Genomic DNA, 19183 nt, shown 5'->3' with positions numbered 1-19183 from the left:
CTCCTGGGGCCGCTGCTTCTCCGAACTCACCCAGAGTAAGTGACGAGCATGGACGGGGTAGCGTAGCGAGCGAGCGGGCGGATGGCGGTGGGATCGCCGCCCGGGAGCCACCAGAAGCCTTCCTGCCCAACACTTACTCACCCCGGACTTGTTTTGATGAGCACGGGGCGACTGACGGTAGTTTGTGCCAGCCGCGCCCGTTCAAACTATCGTCAGTCGCCCCGTGTTATAATCTGGCCACCTTACTCTATGCTCACTTTTATTCTTGGGGGAAAAAAAACCCGAGCCTCCGCCGTTGTCCAATCTTCACATTTCCTGGCAAGAAATCCCTCCCCCATTGTGACGAGGTACGCCAGCTGTCGATTGGTTAAGGCCCTGTCCTTCTCCCATGTCTCTTGCTGGTAGAGCCGGGTTAGCAGGGTCACGGGTGGAGAGGCGCTTTCTGCCAGGTGAGGACCTGGGTTGGGGAGAGCCGTCGTCTTCTTCCCCCCATTCGGTTTGCTCAACGGCTTGTGGGGACTCAGGTAGAGGGCTAGAGGCATTCTTCCTGCTGTTTCGCCTTGCTGCTTGCTTAGTTTCTTTAATCTGAGGGGAACTGAGGTAGGCTTTTTTTTTAATTAAAGGGGTGCCGCCCAGTCCCCCCTTCTTTTTCTGGCGGTCATGAGATTCACTGGCGGGCAGAATGAGGAACCTCGCTCGCTTTGCTGGACTCGCGACAAGCTTTTTAAATGAGAAAGAAGAAAAAATATATCACCTCAGCTGGGAGATGGTGGGGAGACCCACGGAGCCTAACACTCACTTGTGTGATGACAAACAAACACACTGCAAAAGGAAAGAGAAACCATTAATGCTGCCGCTTCCCTGAAGACTCTCCCACCTGGCTCTTTAGCCTTCAAGTGCCCCTTTTACTTTCCTTCCTCACGCGAGGTTATTCGTGTCTGTGTGGATGCACCATCATTGACCTTGGTCCTTTTTACCTCTCTTTCCGTGCTTCCTTTTTCTTCGTCCTTTAAAAAAAAAGATTAAAACCCTATACAGGAATAGCTGGCTAACCGGTCTCCACCTACGGTATTTCTATTTAATGTTTGTTTTAATTATACTCGGTGGAAATAGTCGCAACCCTCTTTTAATTTGAAACTGGTTCCACTTGCTTGACTACACTCTTGCTGGGTGAATAAAATGTTGTCTAAGACCTTTTGGAGAACAACAACCTTGAGAATTGAGACCTTATAAAGTCCTTCTTCACGCACTTTTCCCTCCCAACCGCACCCCTCTCACGTTCTTTGGCCCGCTGGACCAATGGGGGCCCGGGGTAGGCGGAGCCCGGCGAGCCTCTCGGGCTGAGAAATTGGAAGGAGCGAAGTTGTGAACGCTCCGAGGAGTGAGTAAAGCGCTGCGCTCGGAGGAAGCACATGATTGGAGCAGGAAGAGGGGCTGAGTTGGGGCATCCTCGGCATCCCCAGGGTGATCTCCGGGCCCCCGGCTTCCCCATCTCCTCTCCTATGGGGAGACGTGCATCATAATGTTGTAAGCCGACCGGAGTTACCTGTGTGTGAGGTGGGCTGCCCTATGCATTTGCGTGTGTGCGCTGGAGAGAGAGTGAAAAAGAGAGGGAGAAATAATTATATTAATTAGATAGATCAGTCTTTCTCCACCTTGGAGACTTGAAAGTGTGTGGACTTCAACTCCCAGAAAGGGAGTTAGGAGAAAGGGAGAAAGGAGGAGAGAATGAAAGGAAGATGGGAGAAAGAAGAAAGAGGTACGGAGAGGAGGATGGAAAGGAGAGAAAGAGGAGGAGAGAGGGTAGAAAGGGGAAGAGGAAGAGCAGGAGTAGGAGAAAGGTAAGGGAAGAAGGAAGGGGAAGGAGAGGAGGAAGGAGGAAAGTAGAGAAGGGAGGGAGGGAGAAAGGAAAGGGAAAGGAAAGGAAGATGGAAGGGAGAGAAAAGGAAGGAGAGAGGGTAGGAAGGGAAAGAGGAAGAGTAGGAGTAGGAGAAAGGTACAGGAAGAAGGAAGGGAAAGGAGAGCAGGAAGGAAGAAAGTAGAGAAGGGAGGGAGGGAGAAAAGAAAGGGAAAATTAGGTGGTGTTATAACAGGAGGAAGGGATGGTAAACAAAGCAACCCAAACTGTATATTATAACCTATTAAATGAAATAATAAATGTATAAGAATGATAAATGTTAAAACACTTGTAACCAAACGACATGCTATATGTGATGATGTTTTTTTTCTTTTTGTTTTGTTTTTTGTGTTTTTTTATTGTTGTGGGTATGTGTCATCTATGTAACAAAAAAAATTAAAAAAAAGTATTTTTTTAAAAAGGTGGAGAAACACTGAGATAGATGATAATGAGATGAGGGAGGGAGAGGGAGAGGGAGAGAGAGAGAGAGAGAGACCATAATTAGATAGACAGATAGGCAGGCAGATAGACGGATGGATAGAGAGAAAGAGAGAGAGATAGGTAGGCAGGCAGATAGATGGATGGAGAAAGAGAGGGGGAAAGAGGGAGAGGGATACCATAACTAGATAGGCAGGCAGATAGACAGACAGATGGATGGATGGATAGAGAGAGAGAGGATCTGTATAATTAAGGTGACCAGAAGTCCCTAGCGAGGCCGCGGGCTGGCAGTAACCGCCGTGGCCTAGCTCCCCCCCCCCCCCCCCGCGGTCAATGCTGTCCCTCTTTACCAATCTGAAAATCTGGTCATCTTACCTTAGCTTTTCCTCAACACTTAATAATCACAAGAAATTCGGGCTTCCACCCCCTAGAGATAGATGGAGAGAGGGAGGGACTACTATAAGGATATATCTAAATAATCAAACACTTTAAACTATTATTAATGTTAGGAGAATGACAGGGGAAAGAAATATCTTATTTTGCCATTTATACCTGATGCAAAATGTCTTGAAATAGGAAAATCATGAATTTTATCATATCGGGCCTTCTGTTGTCAGTATCAAGCTTATTTTATTACAAGCTGTATATTTTTTTATTCTTGATGCAAGATGCTATTGCAGCATTTGAAACACTGCTGAATTGTGGTTCAGTTTAATATATCACATAACATAAAAATGATCTATATATGTTATAAGATAGATATGTGTACATATCTATCTATCTATCATCTATCATCTATCATCTATCATCTATCATCTATCATCTATCATCTATCATCTATCATCTATCATCTATCATCTATCATCTATCATCTATCATCTATCATCTATCATCTATCATCTATCATCTATCATCTATCATCTATCATCTATCATCTATCATCTATCATCTATCATCTATCATCTATCATCTATCATCTATCATCTATCTATCCTCTATTTATATACCATCTATCTATCCTACAAATATTATATAAAACACTTACCAGTTTGGTCCAGTGGTTAAGGCACCAGTCTAGAAACTGAAAGAATGTGAGTTCTTGTCCCACCTCAGGTATGAAAGCTGACTGGATGACTTTGGGCCAATCACTCTCTCTCAGCCCAACTCACCTCACAAGGTTGTTGTGGGGAAAAGAGGGGGAGGAAGGAACACTAAGGTATGTCTGTCACCTTCAGTTACTTATAAAAATAATAAAGGCATGGTAAAAATAAGCAAATGAATTAAACTTTTTAACTTCCTGTAGGCTTATCTGCGGTATGCCTTGCTTGACCCGTGCTGTGGTAGAAACTGAGTGGCCCCACAATGGGATATTTTGTCTACAAATGCAGAAGGATGTAATGATAATAACCCTGAAGAAGACAGCAAAGGAAAATAAATGATAACTCAGCCCTGGAGAAGAACAAGATAGGAGAACAAGTCAACACAATCCACCCTATTTCTGTTTGGTACAAAAGGGGCAGAGGGAAATTCTGGCAGACTTTCCTGATTGTGCCACCCTACCCCACAATCATCAAGAAGTAGTCCTGGATTCCTTGTGTTGTCCCATTCCTGAACTGGCCTATCTCAAAGGACTAACAATAATTTCACTCTACAATCATAGAATCTTAGGGCTCAGAGGGACCTTGGAGACCCTAACCCTTGTCGTCCAACACCCCCTTGTCGCAGGAGACTTCAGTTAAGGGTTGCCCAGTCTATTCTTTAAAACCTCCACTAATGCAGCACCTACAACTCTGAGAAGCATCTTTCCCATTGATCAATTGTTCTCCCTGTCAGGAAGTTTCCCCTTAGTTCTAGAACCCTCTTTCACAAAATTTCGCCCATTACTTCTTGTCCTGCCCTCAGGTGGTTTGGAGAATAGGTTGACCCCACTCTTCTTTGTGACAGCCCCTTAAGTAGTGGAAAACATCTATCATGTCCCTCCTTATCCTTTACTTTGAGAGGCTAGGCCAGGGGTGTGTCAAGCTTAATGCCTGGGGACCGAATCTGACCCACAGGATGCTTAGATCAAGCCTACAGGGCCACGCTAGAAACAGCAAAGGCCCATCGTGCCAGTAAAAATGGAGCTCGTGAGGGCCGCGTGTGACCTCCCAGGCTCTGTTTTAATCTGTGATAGCCTCCTGCCACCCTCTGCCAGTGAAAACATTTTTGCTGGCAGAGCACTTGGGCAATGCCCCTGATATGAGAGATGTCAAGCTGGCTACGCCCACCCTGACCCCCAAGGTCGAACACAACCCTGATGGAATCGGGTTTGATACCCCTGGGCTAGACAGATGTGCTTCCCTTAAACATTCATCATACAGTGTAGGCACCAGACCTGTTATCACCTTTGCTGCTCTTCTCTGCTATTTGCTCATCATTTCTATTGCCTGATCTGTTGCCTTTAAAGCCAGGGAGAGTTTTTACAGGAGGCCAAAGAACAAATTGAGGTTGGATTTGGGATCAGGTCCTGCAGTGAAAGTGGGGAAGGAAAATTCCACACTCACACCTATACTTTCATAATGTTCCAAAATGTATTCTTTACTATTCAAAGCAAAACTCTGTCCTCTGATATGCCACGGCAAATCTTTCTGAGTTTCAGGATTCCTAGCCCTATTGTTGTGATAATTTTAAGGAATCTGCTTGGCAGAGGAAATATCAGAAAAAACAATGTATCAGCAGAGTTAAGCAGAGTGGCTAAAGAGGTTATCTTCAGATGATTATGTAATGCCATTTCCCCAATTCTTGCATGGGCAGGAACAGAATGTACAGTTCTCATCACCCAAGTTCTAAATAACATGGGATGCTTACACATATCAACCTGGATCTCTTCGGGCAGAGACCTTTCATTAAGAGCCAAGGTGGCGCAGTGGTTAAATGCAGCACTGCAGGCTACTGCTAGATCAGCAGGTCAGCAGGTCAGCGGTTCAAATCTCACCGGCTCAGGGTTGACTCAGCCTTCCATCCTTCCGAGGTGGGTAAAATGAGGACCCAGATTGTTGGGGGCAATATGCTGACTCTCTGTAAACCGCTTAGAGAGGCCTGAAAGGCCTATGAAGCGGTATATAAGTCTACTGCTATTGCTATTGCTATTATGAAATTGGTTAAGTAATGCTCACAGAAGACTGTAGAAGCTGAACTACATTTTAACATTATAGAACATAAAATTCTTTATTGGCCAAGTGTGATTGGACACACAAGGAATTTGTCTTTGGTGCATATGCGCTCACTGTACATAAAAAGGCAAGATACATTTGTCAAGAATCATAAGGTACAACACATAATTATAGTCATAGGGTACAAATAAGCAATCAGGAAACAGTCAATATCAATACAAATCATAAGTTACAGTCCTGCAGTCATAAGTGAGAGGAAATGGGTGATAGCAACGATGAGAAGATTAATAGTAATAGTAATGCAGACTTAGTAAATAGTTTGACAGTGGTGAGGGAATTATTCCTTTAGCAGAGTGATGGCGTTCAGGGAAAAAAACTGTTCTTGTGTCTAGTTGTCTTGGAATGCAGTGCCCTATAGCATCATTTTGAGGATAGGAGTTGAAAAAATTTATGTCCAGGATGTGTGGGGGTCTGTAAATATTTTCACAGCCCTCTTTTTGACTTGTGCAGTGTACAGGTCCCCAATGGAAAGTAAGTTGGTAGTAATTGTTTTTTCTGCAATTCTGATTATCCTCTAAAGTCTGTGTCTGTCTTGTTGGGTTGCAGAACCAAACGAGGCAATTATAGAGGTGCAGATGACAGACTCAATAATTCCTCTGTAGAACTGTATCAGCACCTCCTTGGGCAGTTTGAGCTTCCTGAGTTGGTGCAGAAAGAACATTCTTTGTTGTGCTTTTTTGATGACGTTTTTGATGTTAGGTCTTGAGATATGATAGAACCTGGAAATGTGAAGGTCTCTACTGTTGATGCTTGTTGTCTAGTATTATAAGAGGTGCTAGTATGGGAGGATTTCTCCTAAAGTCTACCACCATTTCGATGGTTTTGAGTGTGTTTATAAGTATAAATTTTCAATAGACCATAACAAAATTGAATTATAGTAAGAAAGGAGGGAAGGAAGGAGGGAAGGAAGGAGAGAAGGAGAGAAGAAAGGAGGGAAGGAAGGAGGGAATGTAGGAGAGAAGGAAGGGGGGAAAGAAGGAGGAAAGGAAGGGGGAAAGGAAGGAGAGAAGGAGAGAAGGAAGGAGGGAAGGAAGGAAGGAGGGAAGGAAGGAGGGAAGGAGGGAAGGAGAGAAGGAGGGAAGGGGGAAGGAGGGAGGGAAGGAAGGAGGGAAGGAAGGAGAGTAGGAGAGAAGAAACGAGGGAAGGAAAGAGGGAGGGAGGGAAGAAGAAGCAGGACCGTTGTAAGATAAGATGGATCTATGGGATGGTAAGAAAGCAATCTTCAAGTATATTGTCAACTGTAGGTAAAAAATTGTTATAAATACATATTATTAATAACAGTTATGAGATCATATAATTGTGAATGTATATATGAAATTGATAAAATAAAAATTTAAAAAAATAATAATAAAAAAATGAATTATAGTAGTCAGGTAACATGAAGCATGACATAATAGCAGTATTCCACTAACTAAGGGGATGCCACAAAGAAGATGGGGTCAATTTATTCTCCAAAGCACCTGAAGGCAGGACAAAAAGCAATGGATGGAAACTAATCAAGGAACAAATCAATTTAGAACTAAGGAGAAATTTCCTGCCAGTTAAAACTATTAATCAGTGGAACGACTTGCCTTCAGAAGTTATGGGTGCTCTAAAACTGGAGGTTCTTAAGAAGAGATTGGACAACGATTTGTTTGAAATGGTATAGGATTTCCTGCTTGAGCTGGGAGTTGGACTAGAAGACCTCCAAGGTCCCTTCAAACTCTGTTATTCTGTTCTGTTAAGAGTTTCACGTTATAAATCCTACTCTAGGTATCCTAATTAATGAGAGGAGGTTGGAGAAATGAATGTTGTATGATGATGAAGGATTTGAAAAATATAACTGGATATGCCCGTTCAGAAAGTCAGATGATTAAGGTATGCTAGTACAGCTGTTCTCAAACTATTAAAGGGCTATCAGAGAAGTTATGGTGAAAATTTGCTCTTCATTGCAGTGTAACGGGTTCAAAGGTAGACATCTGGACTTTCCCTTTGTTTCTCATTGCCAAGTGCAGCAAATGGCAATGATTTTGTTGAGAGACACCCCAAAGGATATAATTCTTCACATCTGGAAAACATTCACTTATTATCAGAGAAATCTGATAGGGCACCATGAGGATAAGAGCCTCTACTCTGTTTTTCTATCCACAGGACATAGACAGTCTCACAGTCTCCTTGAAATCAATTCTTTCAACTTCCTGGGCAGACAGAAAACAATTAGGGATACCTGGATGGGTGGCCAGGTGCCATATTTTGAGTCTTCCCGTCTTCAGAAAAACAAGCTGGGAGCCTGTCAGACCCAACTGTGGTGCAATTCAGAGGTGGTATTTAGCCGGTTCAGACCGGTTTGCCCGAACCAGTAGCTGAAATCGCAGGCGGCCCCGCCCACCTGCCCCAGCTCTATGGCATCCCATTTAGGCACTTTTTAGAGCCAAAGCATATGCGCAGAAGCCTGAGGGCCTGTGCGGACACTCACACTGGCGAACCAGTAGGGAACGTAAGTGAATACCACCCTGGTGTAATTGGAATCGGAGTGGTGGTTGACACAATTGTGGAGGTCTATTTCTTCCTGTTTTGCACATGCTGCATCTGACCAGAGAAAGAATGTCTAGCTTATTTGGGAGGGAACTTAATACAGACTTTACATTAATTATAGATATCAGGTTCCCTGTGGTACGCCACACAACCAAGGGGCTCCAGATGCCCCAGGAAGCCCCAGATGTGGCATGATGGATTTAAGTTCCAGGTTGGAATGCAATGCCTTGAAATGATGCTGATATGATCCTCACTTCCACCTGATGCCTACAATTAGATTGAATGATATATATCAACGGTCACCAACTGGTGGTCCATGAGAAAATTTTGGTGGGCTGCAGAAAAATTATTTGCATTTTTTATATTGCACTAAATCAGGTGTCCTCAAACTATGGCCCCTGGGCCGGATATGTGCAAGGAATGCTTGTTTGCTGCAGAGAGTCTTCCCCTTTGGGGTCTTTTTTTTTCAGGTCGGGGGAGGGCAAAAATTCCAACTTGGAATTTTGGTCCAGTAGTAGAAGTACTACTCCCAAGGAGGAGTTGTTGAAGGAACAGTAATAGGAAGGGTAGCAGCACTGAAGAAGAGTGGAGTAGTGGTGAGCAGTGAGTATTAGTCTGTGCATGGATTGCCTAGGGATCTGTGTTATTGTGTTGGCTTGCTTGTGTTTTGAAGCCCACTGACTTTGGTATATATAAAAGTGATAAGCAGAGGTGGGACATCCACATAAAAATGGTGGGATATCCTTTTTTTTAAAGCCTGGGGGTAATTGCATTGTGTGAACACAGCCTCTGATTGGTTAATGACTCCAGAATCTGAAGGAGGGGATTCCTTCCATCATTCTGTGTGCAGCTGAAGATGCAGAAGCTGTCTAGCTTAACTCCACCCTCCCATTCAGAAAAATCTTTCATTTTGGGTGTGGATGTCTGCATGTTGAACTTTCATCCTGCAATCTATCGTTGGTTTGGTACAGAACCAAAGTAAGCAGGACAGGTACCGTATTTTTCAGAGTATAAGACGCACGAGAATATAAGATGCACCAAGGTTTTGAAGAGACAAAAAAAAAATTTGCACTCTGCAAACCTCCCCCAAAATGGCCCACTTTTTGTGAAAATGAGCCCTCTTTTTTTCCTTTTTTCCTTAGGAGGCTTGTAGAGTGTTCGGGGGGGGGGGATGAGCAAAAAAAGGCCCATTTTTTGTAAACATGGGCCCGTTTTTGTCAAATAAAAGGACATTGGGAAGCTTATAGAGTGTTCCTGGGGACTGCGGGGGGCAAAATTGAGCAAAGGACAGCCCATTTTTGCTTATTTCTGCCGTCCCCAGCCCCAGGAGCTCTCTGAAAACCTCCTACAAGCTATGCACAGCCATTATGGTGAAGGGGCGAGGTTTCGGGGGGGGGGGATGCAGTATTCAGTGTATAAGATGCACCCAGATTTTCAGCCTCTTTTTTGGGGGGGAAGGTGCTTCTTATACTCTGGAAAATACGGTAGTTAAGGCTGCAGAAAGAACAACTGCAACCAGCCTGCCATCTATAGAAGACCTATACATTTTGCGGCTCAGAAGGAGGCCTGAGAAGACATCTCTGCAGACCCCTCACATCCTGGACACTGAACTATTTCAACTCCTCCCCTTGGGATAGCACAATAGGGCAGGGGTCTCCAACCTTGGCAACTTTAAGTCTGGAGGACTTCAACTCCAGGCGTAAAGTTGCCAAGGTTGGAGACCCCTGCTATAAGGCACTGCATGTCAAAACAATTAGACACAGGGACAGTCTTTTCCTCTGATGCCATCAATACCCATTTCTCCCAGTGCTGTTTAATGTCAATGTATATTTACCCATGTAGTATGGGCATAGCATTATTTAGCCTTATCTTTTTTACCCCTCCCTTTTATTGGTATTATGATGATCATGATTCTGGTGCTTTTCACCCACATGGTGGCGCAGTGGTTAGAGTGCTGTTCTGCAGGCCACTTCTGCTGACTATCGGCTGCCTGCAATTTGGCAGTTCAAATCTCACCAGGCTCAAGGTTGTCTCAGCCTTCCATCCTTGCAAGGTGGATAAAATGAGGACCCAAAATTATTGAGGTCAATATGCTGATTCCGTAAAACCACTTAGAGAGGGCTGTAAAGCACTGTAAAGTGGTATATAAGTCTTCGTGCTATTGCTATTGCTATTGTGTACTGAAGACAAATTCCTTGTCTTTCTAATCCAGTAGTTCCCAAGGGGGGACAATTTGATTTTTAATGGGGGCAGATTTAAACCTTGCTTAAACCAAGTCAATGGCCTTTTAGCCTTCCTCCCCGTGAGTAGAATTCACTTTTCGAATAAAGTAAGAATTATAGAATTGTATTTGCACAAAATTGCAAAATGGAAAAATTCCCTCAGAGGGAGAGGTAATTTAAAAAATATTAGACTGTGCAGAAATGAACAGATTAACATTGGCAATTAAAGAGAAGGAAGAATCAGGGTATTATAAGATATGGAGATGTTTTTATCACTGGATAGAAAACAAATATAGACAAAAAGAAACAGAAAATTGAGTAATTTGGAAGAGAACATAGAATTATAGGGGAGGCGTTGAATTAAAAGGCAATTGAAATGTAAAGGTGAGATTAAAAATAGATCAAAAACGATGTAACTGTTAAATATGATGACACAAAGATTGTACCCAGATGACACTGTAAGATTAATGATGTAAGAGTGGTTATGGAAAAATAAAAATAAAAAAACGATTTTTAAATAAAGGAATTATATGTAACTGGGAGGGGGGATCAGGATTTTAGAGATGCTTAGGTGGGGCATAACCCCAAAAAAAGGTTGGGGACCAATCCCACTCAGCCGAATCAAGTTCAATTCCAATTCCAATCAATTCCAATTCTATCTTTTAATATTGTCAGTTAGGGGGCAGCCTCCCGCTGCTGAAACTTGCGGGAGGCAGCCGATAAAATAAGATTGACGACGGGAGATGGATCGGTCAAATTTTTGCCAGCCTTTTCTCTTGAATCACCTCCATCGGGTTCCCCCAGCGCGCTTATCCAGGTCACTTAGCATCTAGTGTTGTGTTGTTTTTTTTAAAGCTGCGCTTTCGCAATCTCCTTTCGCAACGTCCTTCTGTCCCGCGGGGACCGGGGGCTGCCTACCAATAACTTCTGCCAACGGAATCCCAGCGCTGACGCGTCGCCAACTCTGCTATTTAACCCAGGCAGCGCGTGCGGGAGCGGCGGCGTCGGCGGCGTCTCTCCCTTGCTCTCTTGCTCCCTCTTCCGACGGAACAGCCGGCGGCCCCAGAGCACGTTGGCGAGCAACAAAAGACGGCCGTTTTCTGCAGGGAGTTCGGCTTGCAGGGCAAGGGTGGAAGAAGAAAAAAAACCAATAATACCACTAATAAGAAGAAAAATAAATAAAGTGCGGGGAAGTTTCTCCTGGCCGCTCACCATGATTCAGTTCACCGTCGAAAACCATCGCCTGATGCTCAGCGACGGCAACGCCATCCCGGTGATAGGACTCGGGACTTACGCGGATCCCCAGACGGTAAAGCGACTTTTGGTTAATTGACTTTGCATGCTCCAGGCATCAAAACTCTGCTCGTGGATGGGTCGGTTCAAATTTAGTCTCCCCATCCGCCCTGAAACGGGGAGTCTGTTCTCCATCCTAAAAGCTGCATGGGACTTCGCGTGCCCTTGAGTCAGTCAGTCCGTCAGTCAGTCTCTCTCTCCCTCTCCCTCCCCCCCTCCGGTCCTCCAGTCCAGCGTGCGCGAGTAAAATAAGGGCATCCCCAGCCGCTGCGCAAAAACGGACACCACCACCACCCCCTCGCTGCAACTCGGGTGGCGGATCCCTCGCAATTCCAGGCGCTGGGGCATTCCAGGCGAGGAAGCGCATCTTTCGTGGGAAGCGCGCCTGGGCGTGAACTCTCCTAACCTCTGCGCCTTTTTTTTTTTGTTTGCTTTGTTTCTGAGTAAACTCGCTTGATGATGAAAAAAGGGGAACTTTCGTTGGTGTAATTTCGGGGAAAATTGGGAGGGTTACGGAGTAAAGGGAGGGGTGGGTTCCCTAAAAACCATCTCCTTTTTGACTGGGCTTTTATGTGACCTCTTGGAGGAAAGGTTATTTGCTCTTTGGGGAAGGCACCTGAGCTGTCCTTTGTTTCTTTTTTTGGGGGGGGGGGGAGAAGGAAGATGGGTTGTGCAAATTAGCCTGAACCCGGGAACAGAAGCCCCCTTCTCAAGTGCGGTTCGGTATTTTTAAAACCACCCCGTTTGGATTCAAGACTCCCAAAAGTGACTGGATGCGATTAAAGTTTAAAGTTTTGCTTTCTCCCAAACTCCCATGAGTTGGGTGGACTTTGAAAAAAAAAATAAGAAAGAGGCTTCCATAGGATGCTAATGAAAAGAAAAGGAGGGGGAAGGGATGCATGCTGAATATACCCCCCGCCGGCCATCAATTTTGGAGTGGGGTGGGGTGAGGATTTGCTAGTTAGGATTTGGTCTTTCTTTTAACTACTCTTGATGGGAGCATGGCCTTAAAAGACCTTCCAGGCATCCGTGGGGCTTGTAATGGCTGCATCTCGCTCCACCATGGTCCAGAGAGAGATGGCTCCGAACAATAGTCAGCTTGGGAAGAAAGCTCCCCCCTCTGGTGTTCTCCAGTTGTGAGGGGCTTCAGCGCCCTCCCTCATTTCCAGCCAGGGTGGAAGACTAAGCTTTATTCTTTTGCTTTAATAGTGGCGGAAACAAAAAGAAGTCAGTGATGGAATTCGGTGGTGGGAATTCCTTCTCTACCGATCCTTCACTGGGGCTGCTCTGGCTTGCGTTCCCTACTTTTTCAGACCCATCTGCCATCTCTGTCTGCCTTTGTGTTCCTGCATCTCCCTTCGTCTTCCCGTAAGGCTGCATCATTCAGGTGATGCTTGGAAAGGCGGTTCCTTGTAACAAAAGGAGGCTTGTGCATCTGGAGCCCGGCTGAAATGTTAGCTGAGCTCTAGAACATTTAAGGGGAGAAAGACCTTTGTCTGATAGATTTGTGTTGCTTTAAACAATTCCTCTCGCTGTCCATCTCACAACAATGACCCTGGCAGCCAGACAGAGCTTTTCACAGTTAATAAAACTCAAATATAGTTTGTGGGTGTGGATTTCTTATCCCTTCTCTCAGCATCTTGTGACTCGTGATTCTGCTGAACCGAATTACATTTTAAGAGATGAGGAACAATCTGTATTCCTTATGTGGCATCTCCCCAGAGTCTAGCAGCCTTGATGAATAACTTGCTAGCTGGGCACGGAAGATGTTGTCTTCCTACACATATGATAGTAGTGGATTAAGATTGGCTTGCCCGACTTATTTTTGATCCCAGGTGGGTTAATTGATTTCTTGGATTTTCCTGCCATCACATTACAGAACTTGGTAGAAATGTAGCTCCAGACACCAAGGACTTTCCAAGATTAGAAGCTTCTGAGGACACTTGAATGAAAATGATTGGCTGTTTTAATGCCATATATCTTGAAACCTCTCCAAGGTAGACTTGTTCAATATAATTTTATTATTATTTTTTTTAAAAAAATAAAGTTAATATAAACATATAAAGTGAGGAAAAGAAGAAAGAAAGAGAAGAGAAAGCTAAAAGCATTTTTAAATCTCTTTTCTATTTTTCGTTTACTTTCCCCCCTTTTCTTGCACCTTTTCAAATCATCCTGTTCAATGTATCTTGAGGCCTCCCCATATCTTGCTCTTGTGTTCAGTTTCTTGGCTTGGCTCTTCCTTTTGGCTATCCAAGATGAAATTAAAAAATGGGGAAGAAGTCCTTTTGTCCTCTGTCAGTTCTGTGGAAGCCCAGGATCCAGAAGAGTCTAATGCCGTGATAGCGAACCTATGGAACATGAGCCATTGCCCTTGTTCAGCTCCCACCACGCATACGCACGGACCTCCCGCTGGCCAGCTGGTCATTGTGTCTCTGCTACACACGCACAGGGGGCGGGGCATGTGGGGGGCGTGCACACATGCACAGGAGTGGGGGCGCATGTGAGGGGCCCGTGTGTGCATGTGAGGGGGTGGTGTGCATGTGCAGGGGGCATGAGCATGCACAGGGGGCAGAGCACATAGGGCCGCATGCGCATTGCATTTTGGTGGTTTGGGCACGCATGCGTGCATTCATGCATTCACGCATGTGTTTTGGGCACTCGCTCCGGAAAAGGTTAGCCATCACTGGTCTAATCCTTAACCTGTTGTCTGCGTTCTTCTGTCTTCCCATGATCCTCTGTCTTTCAAGATCAATGAGAAGGAAAGCCTTGCCTGGAGAAAAACAGCCCGTGTGAGAGAGAAATCTAAAACAGATTTTAAAATCTAAAATCTTTTTTCTTGACACATAAACTTTCCTCTAACAATATACAAGGAAGAGGCTTCTTTATTAGGAAAGAGGGAAAATGGCATATTTTAACTGCTTGCAAGGATGTGTTGGTTACCATCATATTACTTTTTAATGAAAAGAGAGCATTAAAAGAGGGGGAGGGAAATGCTGCTATGCATTGGGCTACCAGATCTGGGTTGCAAGATTCCCTGTAACACCAAACAAGCTCTTTACTGCATGCTAGTAGTTGTTAGAATGCTTGCAACCCAGAATGAGGAGCCCTGATTTTAAGTGTATAAAGGTATTGTGTCATCTGAGGGCAGATAACTCTTTCTGTTGAATCTGAAGGGAGATAAAATTTATCTTTTGTACCATTTTAAGAACAGTATGTACATTCTTCCACTCAGAAGGCTCTCCCCTCACTGTCAAAAAAAGATGCAGAAGAGACAATTCCCTTGCTCTTTAAAATTATAAGCATTGTAGGCACTTGATAAAATACTCGTGATGTGTCTCAAATGTACCGTGACCTGTATAATCATCCCATTTCAAATCCTATATCAGTTTAACCATGAACCTGATAAACTAGCTCAAGAAAGCTTGTGTTTTTTTTTTAAATAAAATGTGTAGTAATAGATTTTGTTATTAGTGTGTTATTAAATTCCTTTTGGTTTTAGTTCTTTCAAAGTAATTTTATTTTATTTTTATTTATTTAGTTCATCAAACAGGTGCAAGATAGCAGGTATAAGTATGAACATGGACATGAACGAAGGAAATGAGTACAAATAAATGGGGACAGTAAGACAGGGACGGTAGCAGTGGTGGGTTTCAAAAATTGTTCGAACCTACTCTGTGGGTGTGGCCTCCTTTGTGGGAGTGGCTTGCCCGCCCATGTGACCGGATATGAAGATGCCGACGACACTTGTCAGAACCACCTTAAATTACCTCACACACAGCACTGGCATCCATAAGAATATGATGTAAACTTGTTTTTTAAAAGGCATCTTTGGTTTGCGTTAAAACAACTTCAACACACGCAATGTTCTGATTGCACCACAAACGCAGTAGTCATCCTTACCTTTCACAGAGGCACTGAGTTTTATAAATATGAGCATGGTAGTGTAGAATAATCATATCCAAGGACCAGTGGTGGGTTTCAAAAATTTTTGGAACCTCTTCTGTAGGTGTGGCCTGCTTTCCGGGTCCACTAGTGGAACCTCTTCTAACCGGTTCAGTAGATTTGACAAACCGGTTCTACCGAATAGGTGCAAACTGGTAGGAACCCACCTCTGGACGGTAGGCATGCTGGTATGCTTATGCACGCCTCCTTTTACAAACCTCTTAGGAATGGGGTGAGGTCCACGGTAGACAATTTAAGGTTGAAGCTGTGAGGGTTTGAGGATGTAACAACAGAGTCAGGTAGAGTATTCCAGGCATTGACCACTCTGTTGCTGAAGTTGTATTTTTTGCAATTGAGTTTGGAGCAGTTTACCTTGAGTTTGTATCGATTGTTTGCCCGTGTATTATTGAGGTTGAAGCTGAAGAAGTCATTGACAAGTAAGACATTATAGCAGACAATTTTGTCTACTATGCTTAGATCAGACTGCAGGCGGCGCAGATCCAGATTGATCAAGCCCAACATTTCAAGCCTGGTGGCATAAAGGATTCTATTGTGAGCAGAGGAGTGGAGTACTTTTCTCGTGAAATATCTCTGGACCCACTCAATCATATTAATGTCTGATATTCAGTGTGGATTCCAGGCAGACGAGCTGTATTTGACAATACGCCTTGAGTATTCCTCTGTATTATATAATGGGCTATTTAGTTGTTCAACTTCAACAGTAAGATGTGAGGTGTGTAAGTTTGATTAATAAATAAATAACAGAACATAAAATGCTGCACTTAGTCAAAAACTGGAAGGAATTCATGGGAATTGAATGGGCCTCTCAATTGGTCAGCTGTCAATTAATAACCACATGGTTTGGATTGGATTGGATTTATTCAATTTGTATGCCGCCCTATCCCCGAAAGACTCAGGGCGGCTAACAATCGAAGAGGGGAGGGGGTACAAAATGAAGATAAAAAGACAAACACATTTTAAAAAACAACAGTCATACCCTCGAGTGGGGCTGAGAGATTCAGCAGCCCCAGGCCTGCCGGAACAGCCAGGTCTTAATGGCTTTGCGGAAAGCCGGAAGGGTGGTGAGGGTCCAGATCTCAACTGGGAGATCGTTCCAGAGGGCCGGAGCAGCCACAGAGAAGGCCTTCCCCCGGGGAGTTGCCAGCTGACACTGGCTGGCAGATGGGATTCGGAGGAGGCCTGGTCTGTGGGATCTAATTGGTCTATGGGAGGTAATTGGCAGGAGGCGGTCTCTCAAGTACCCAGGTCCGATACCATGTAGGGCTTTAAAAGTAACGACTAGCACCTTGAAGCGTGTCCGAAGACCAATGGGCAGCCAGTGCAGCTCACGGAGGATAGGTGTGACGTGGGTGTACCGAGGTACACCCACAATCGCTCGCGCGGCTGCATTCTGGACAAGCTGAAGTCTCCGAATACTCTTCAAGGGCAGCCCCATGTAGAGCGCGTTACAGTAGTGGTCAACAATTTGTTTAAAGTTAAAATAGCACCAACCTAATGGTACTTACCACAAGTTCTTGACGTTCTGGCCATCCCAGCACCTCTGCAGTTACGTAATTGTGGTCCAGGTACTTAGTGCTGGGGTTGCATTTACAACTACTGTGCTTTCAACCAACTGCCAGTCAATTCAACATGCTTTTGGCTGAGCATCTTAAAAGTTTTACTTAAGAAAGTCTTTAAAAAAAAATAAAGTTGGAAACTGCTCATCACAAATAACTTATAAGTTGCTTTAAAAAAATGATAACAACCAGAATGCTATTGTAGGGGTGTCAAACTGGTGACCTGCGGGCCGGGTGCATCACACACAGGTCACGCTCACTGTTCTGACCACTCCCTCCGGCCTGCGAATCACCCAGACACAGGCTTGGCTGTTTGCCACTCTTTAATCATGGAGTTATTGACTCCTTTGGATGAATTCCCAGACAAGACTCACATGCAAGAATAGTTGGCAGCAACCCAAATCCAAAAGACAGGATACAAGACAGACAGAGTTTTCCAATACTGTTTCAAACAGTTGTTTCCTGAAAACAACTGTCTGTAAACCGCTTAGAGAGGGCTGAAAGCCCTATGAAGCGGTATATAAGTCTAACTGCTAACTGCTAAAATGCCCCTCCCAACTTCTCCACTTATAAACTCTCTTGGGAGGGGCCAAGCCACAACCACCTGGTCTTAATTATCGTCTGTGAGTCTGCCTACGAAGCTGCTGCTTCCTTCTTAGTCTTGTGTCAGGGACAAACTGCCTTTGATCCTCCCCACTTCTCCATGCCTCAGGCACCTCCTGGTGGCCAACCAGTCTCTCTGGTCCCTGCTCTGAGTCTGAACTCTGCCCAGGGTCCTCCACATCTTCCCTGGCAGACTCATATTCCTCACTATCTGAGTCCATCAGCAGCTCAACCAGATCCTGTTGGGCCACAACACTATCCCTCACCGCGGGGCCCTTCCCCTGGGTCTGATGGTCAGGGTGTGGCCTCGAGGGATATCATGCATGCATGTCTGCCACATCGGCCCAAGTCCCCCCGTTTGACCCATCGTCCTTCCAGTCCACCAAGTACTGGAATCATCCCTTTAGCCATCTCGAGTCCTGAATTCGGGCCACTTCATGTGTTAGCTGTTTCTCCGCCTCACATGGTGATGGCTGGGGCAGAGAGGGTTGGTGGAGAGGACAAGCTGACCGCTCAGGGATCAGGAGTGAGCGATGGAACCCTGGGTGCACTTGCATTGAGCGTGGCATGGTCAGGCGATAGGCCACTGGATTGATGACGGGAACAGCTCAAGATACCAGTGGTCCAACTTCTTAGCTGGCCGGTGGGATGGAAGATGCTGTGTGGACAGCCACACGCGATCTCCCACAGCCAACTCCGGTACCGCATGCTGAGACCTATCTGCCACCCTCTTGTAGTCCCCCTTAGCTTGCTTCAGATAGCGGCGCACCACTTGGTGGACCGCCTGGAGCTTTGAGAGGAAGTCATGCCCTGCAGGGACTGGGGATTCGACTGGGGTAAGAGAGAAGAAGCGAGGGTGATACCCGATGTTAGCCATGAAGGGTGTTGTCTGTGTGGAGGTGTGCTGACAGTTGTTAAATGCAAACTCTGCCATGGCCAGGTACTCCACCCAGTTGTTCTGCTGCTGATTCACGAAGCAGCGCAGGTACTGCTCCAAGGTCCCAATCACCTTCTCCACACCCCTGTCAGTTTCGGGATGGTGTGCCGAGGACAAACAAATCTGGACGTCTAGAGCCTCCATCAGCCCTTTCGAGAACTGGGCTGTGAATTGCGCCCCATGGTCCAACACAACCTGATTGGGTAGGCTGTGCAGCTGGAAGACGTGCTGGATGAACATGTGGGTGGTGGCGTGGGCTGTCAGCAATCTCCGACATGGGATGAAATGTGTCATCTTTGTGAGCATGTCCACCACCACGAGGACTGTGGTAAACCCCAAAGACGGAGGCAGTTCTGTCAGAAAGTCCATGGACACGGCTCCCCAGGGTTTGTCTGGGGTCGGCAATGGCTGAAGCAGCCCTTGAGGAGCTCCCGTTGCTGACTTGGCCTGCCAACACTGTACACAAGAGGTGACGTACATCTGTACATCGTGTCATAAGCGGGGACACCAGAAAGTACGGGAGACCTTTGGTATCTGCAGACCAGTGG

The 19183-nt window shown here is 45.3% G+C and overlaps 1 protein-coding gene across 2 annotated transcripts in view; it reads left to right on the top strand.

Moving 5' to 3' along the window:
• AKR1D1 (aldo-keto reductase family 1 member D1) overlaps positions 1-19183 on the top strand; it is an 87588-nt gene that overhangs the window by 11953 nt on the left and 56452 nt on the right. Inside the window, exon 1 of one of the 2 annotated variants that reach the window (XM_087723029.1) lies at positions 11317-11592. The exons of the other annotated variant lie outside the window; for it this stretch is intronic. Within the exon in view, the coding sequence (XP_087579155.1) occupies positions 11497-11592 (96 nt within the window). The 5' untranslated portion in view covers positions 11317-11496. Of the gene's footprint in view, positions 1-11316; positions 11593-19183 lie in introns of those variants that run through there. 2 annotated transcript variants of the gene reach the window in all.

Source organism: Thamnophis sirtalis, unplaced genomic scaffold, assembly GCF_051295495.1.
Source record: "Thamnophis sirtalis isolate CommonGarterSnake01/CBP01778 unplaced genomic scaffold, rThaSir2_p1.2 scaffold_9, whole genome shotgun sequence".
In the NCBI taxonomy this organism is placed as follows: Eukaryota; Metazoa; Chordata; class Lepidosauria; order Squamata; family Natricidae; genus Thamnophis; species Thamnophis sirtalis.
The sequence above is the reverse complement of the archived record's forward strand: the minus strand, read 5'-3'. Positions and strand labels throughout refer to the sequence as shown.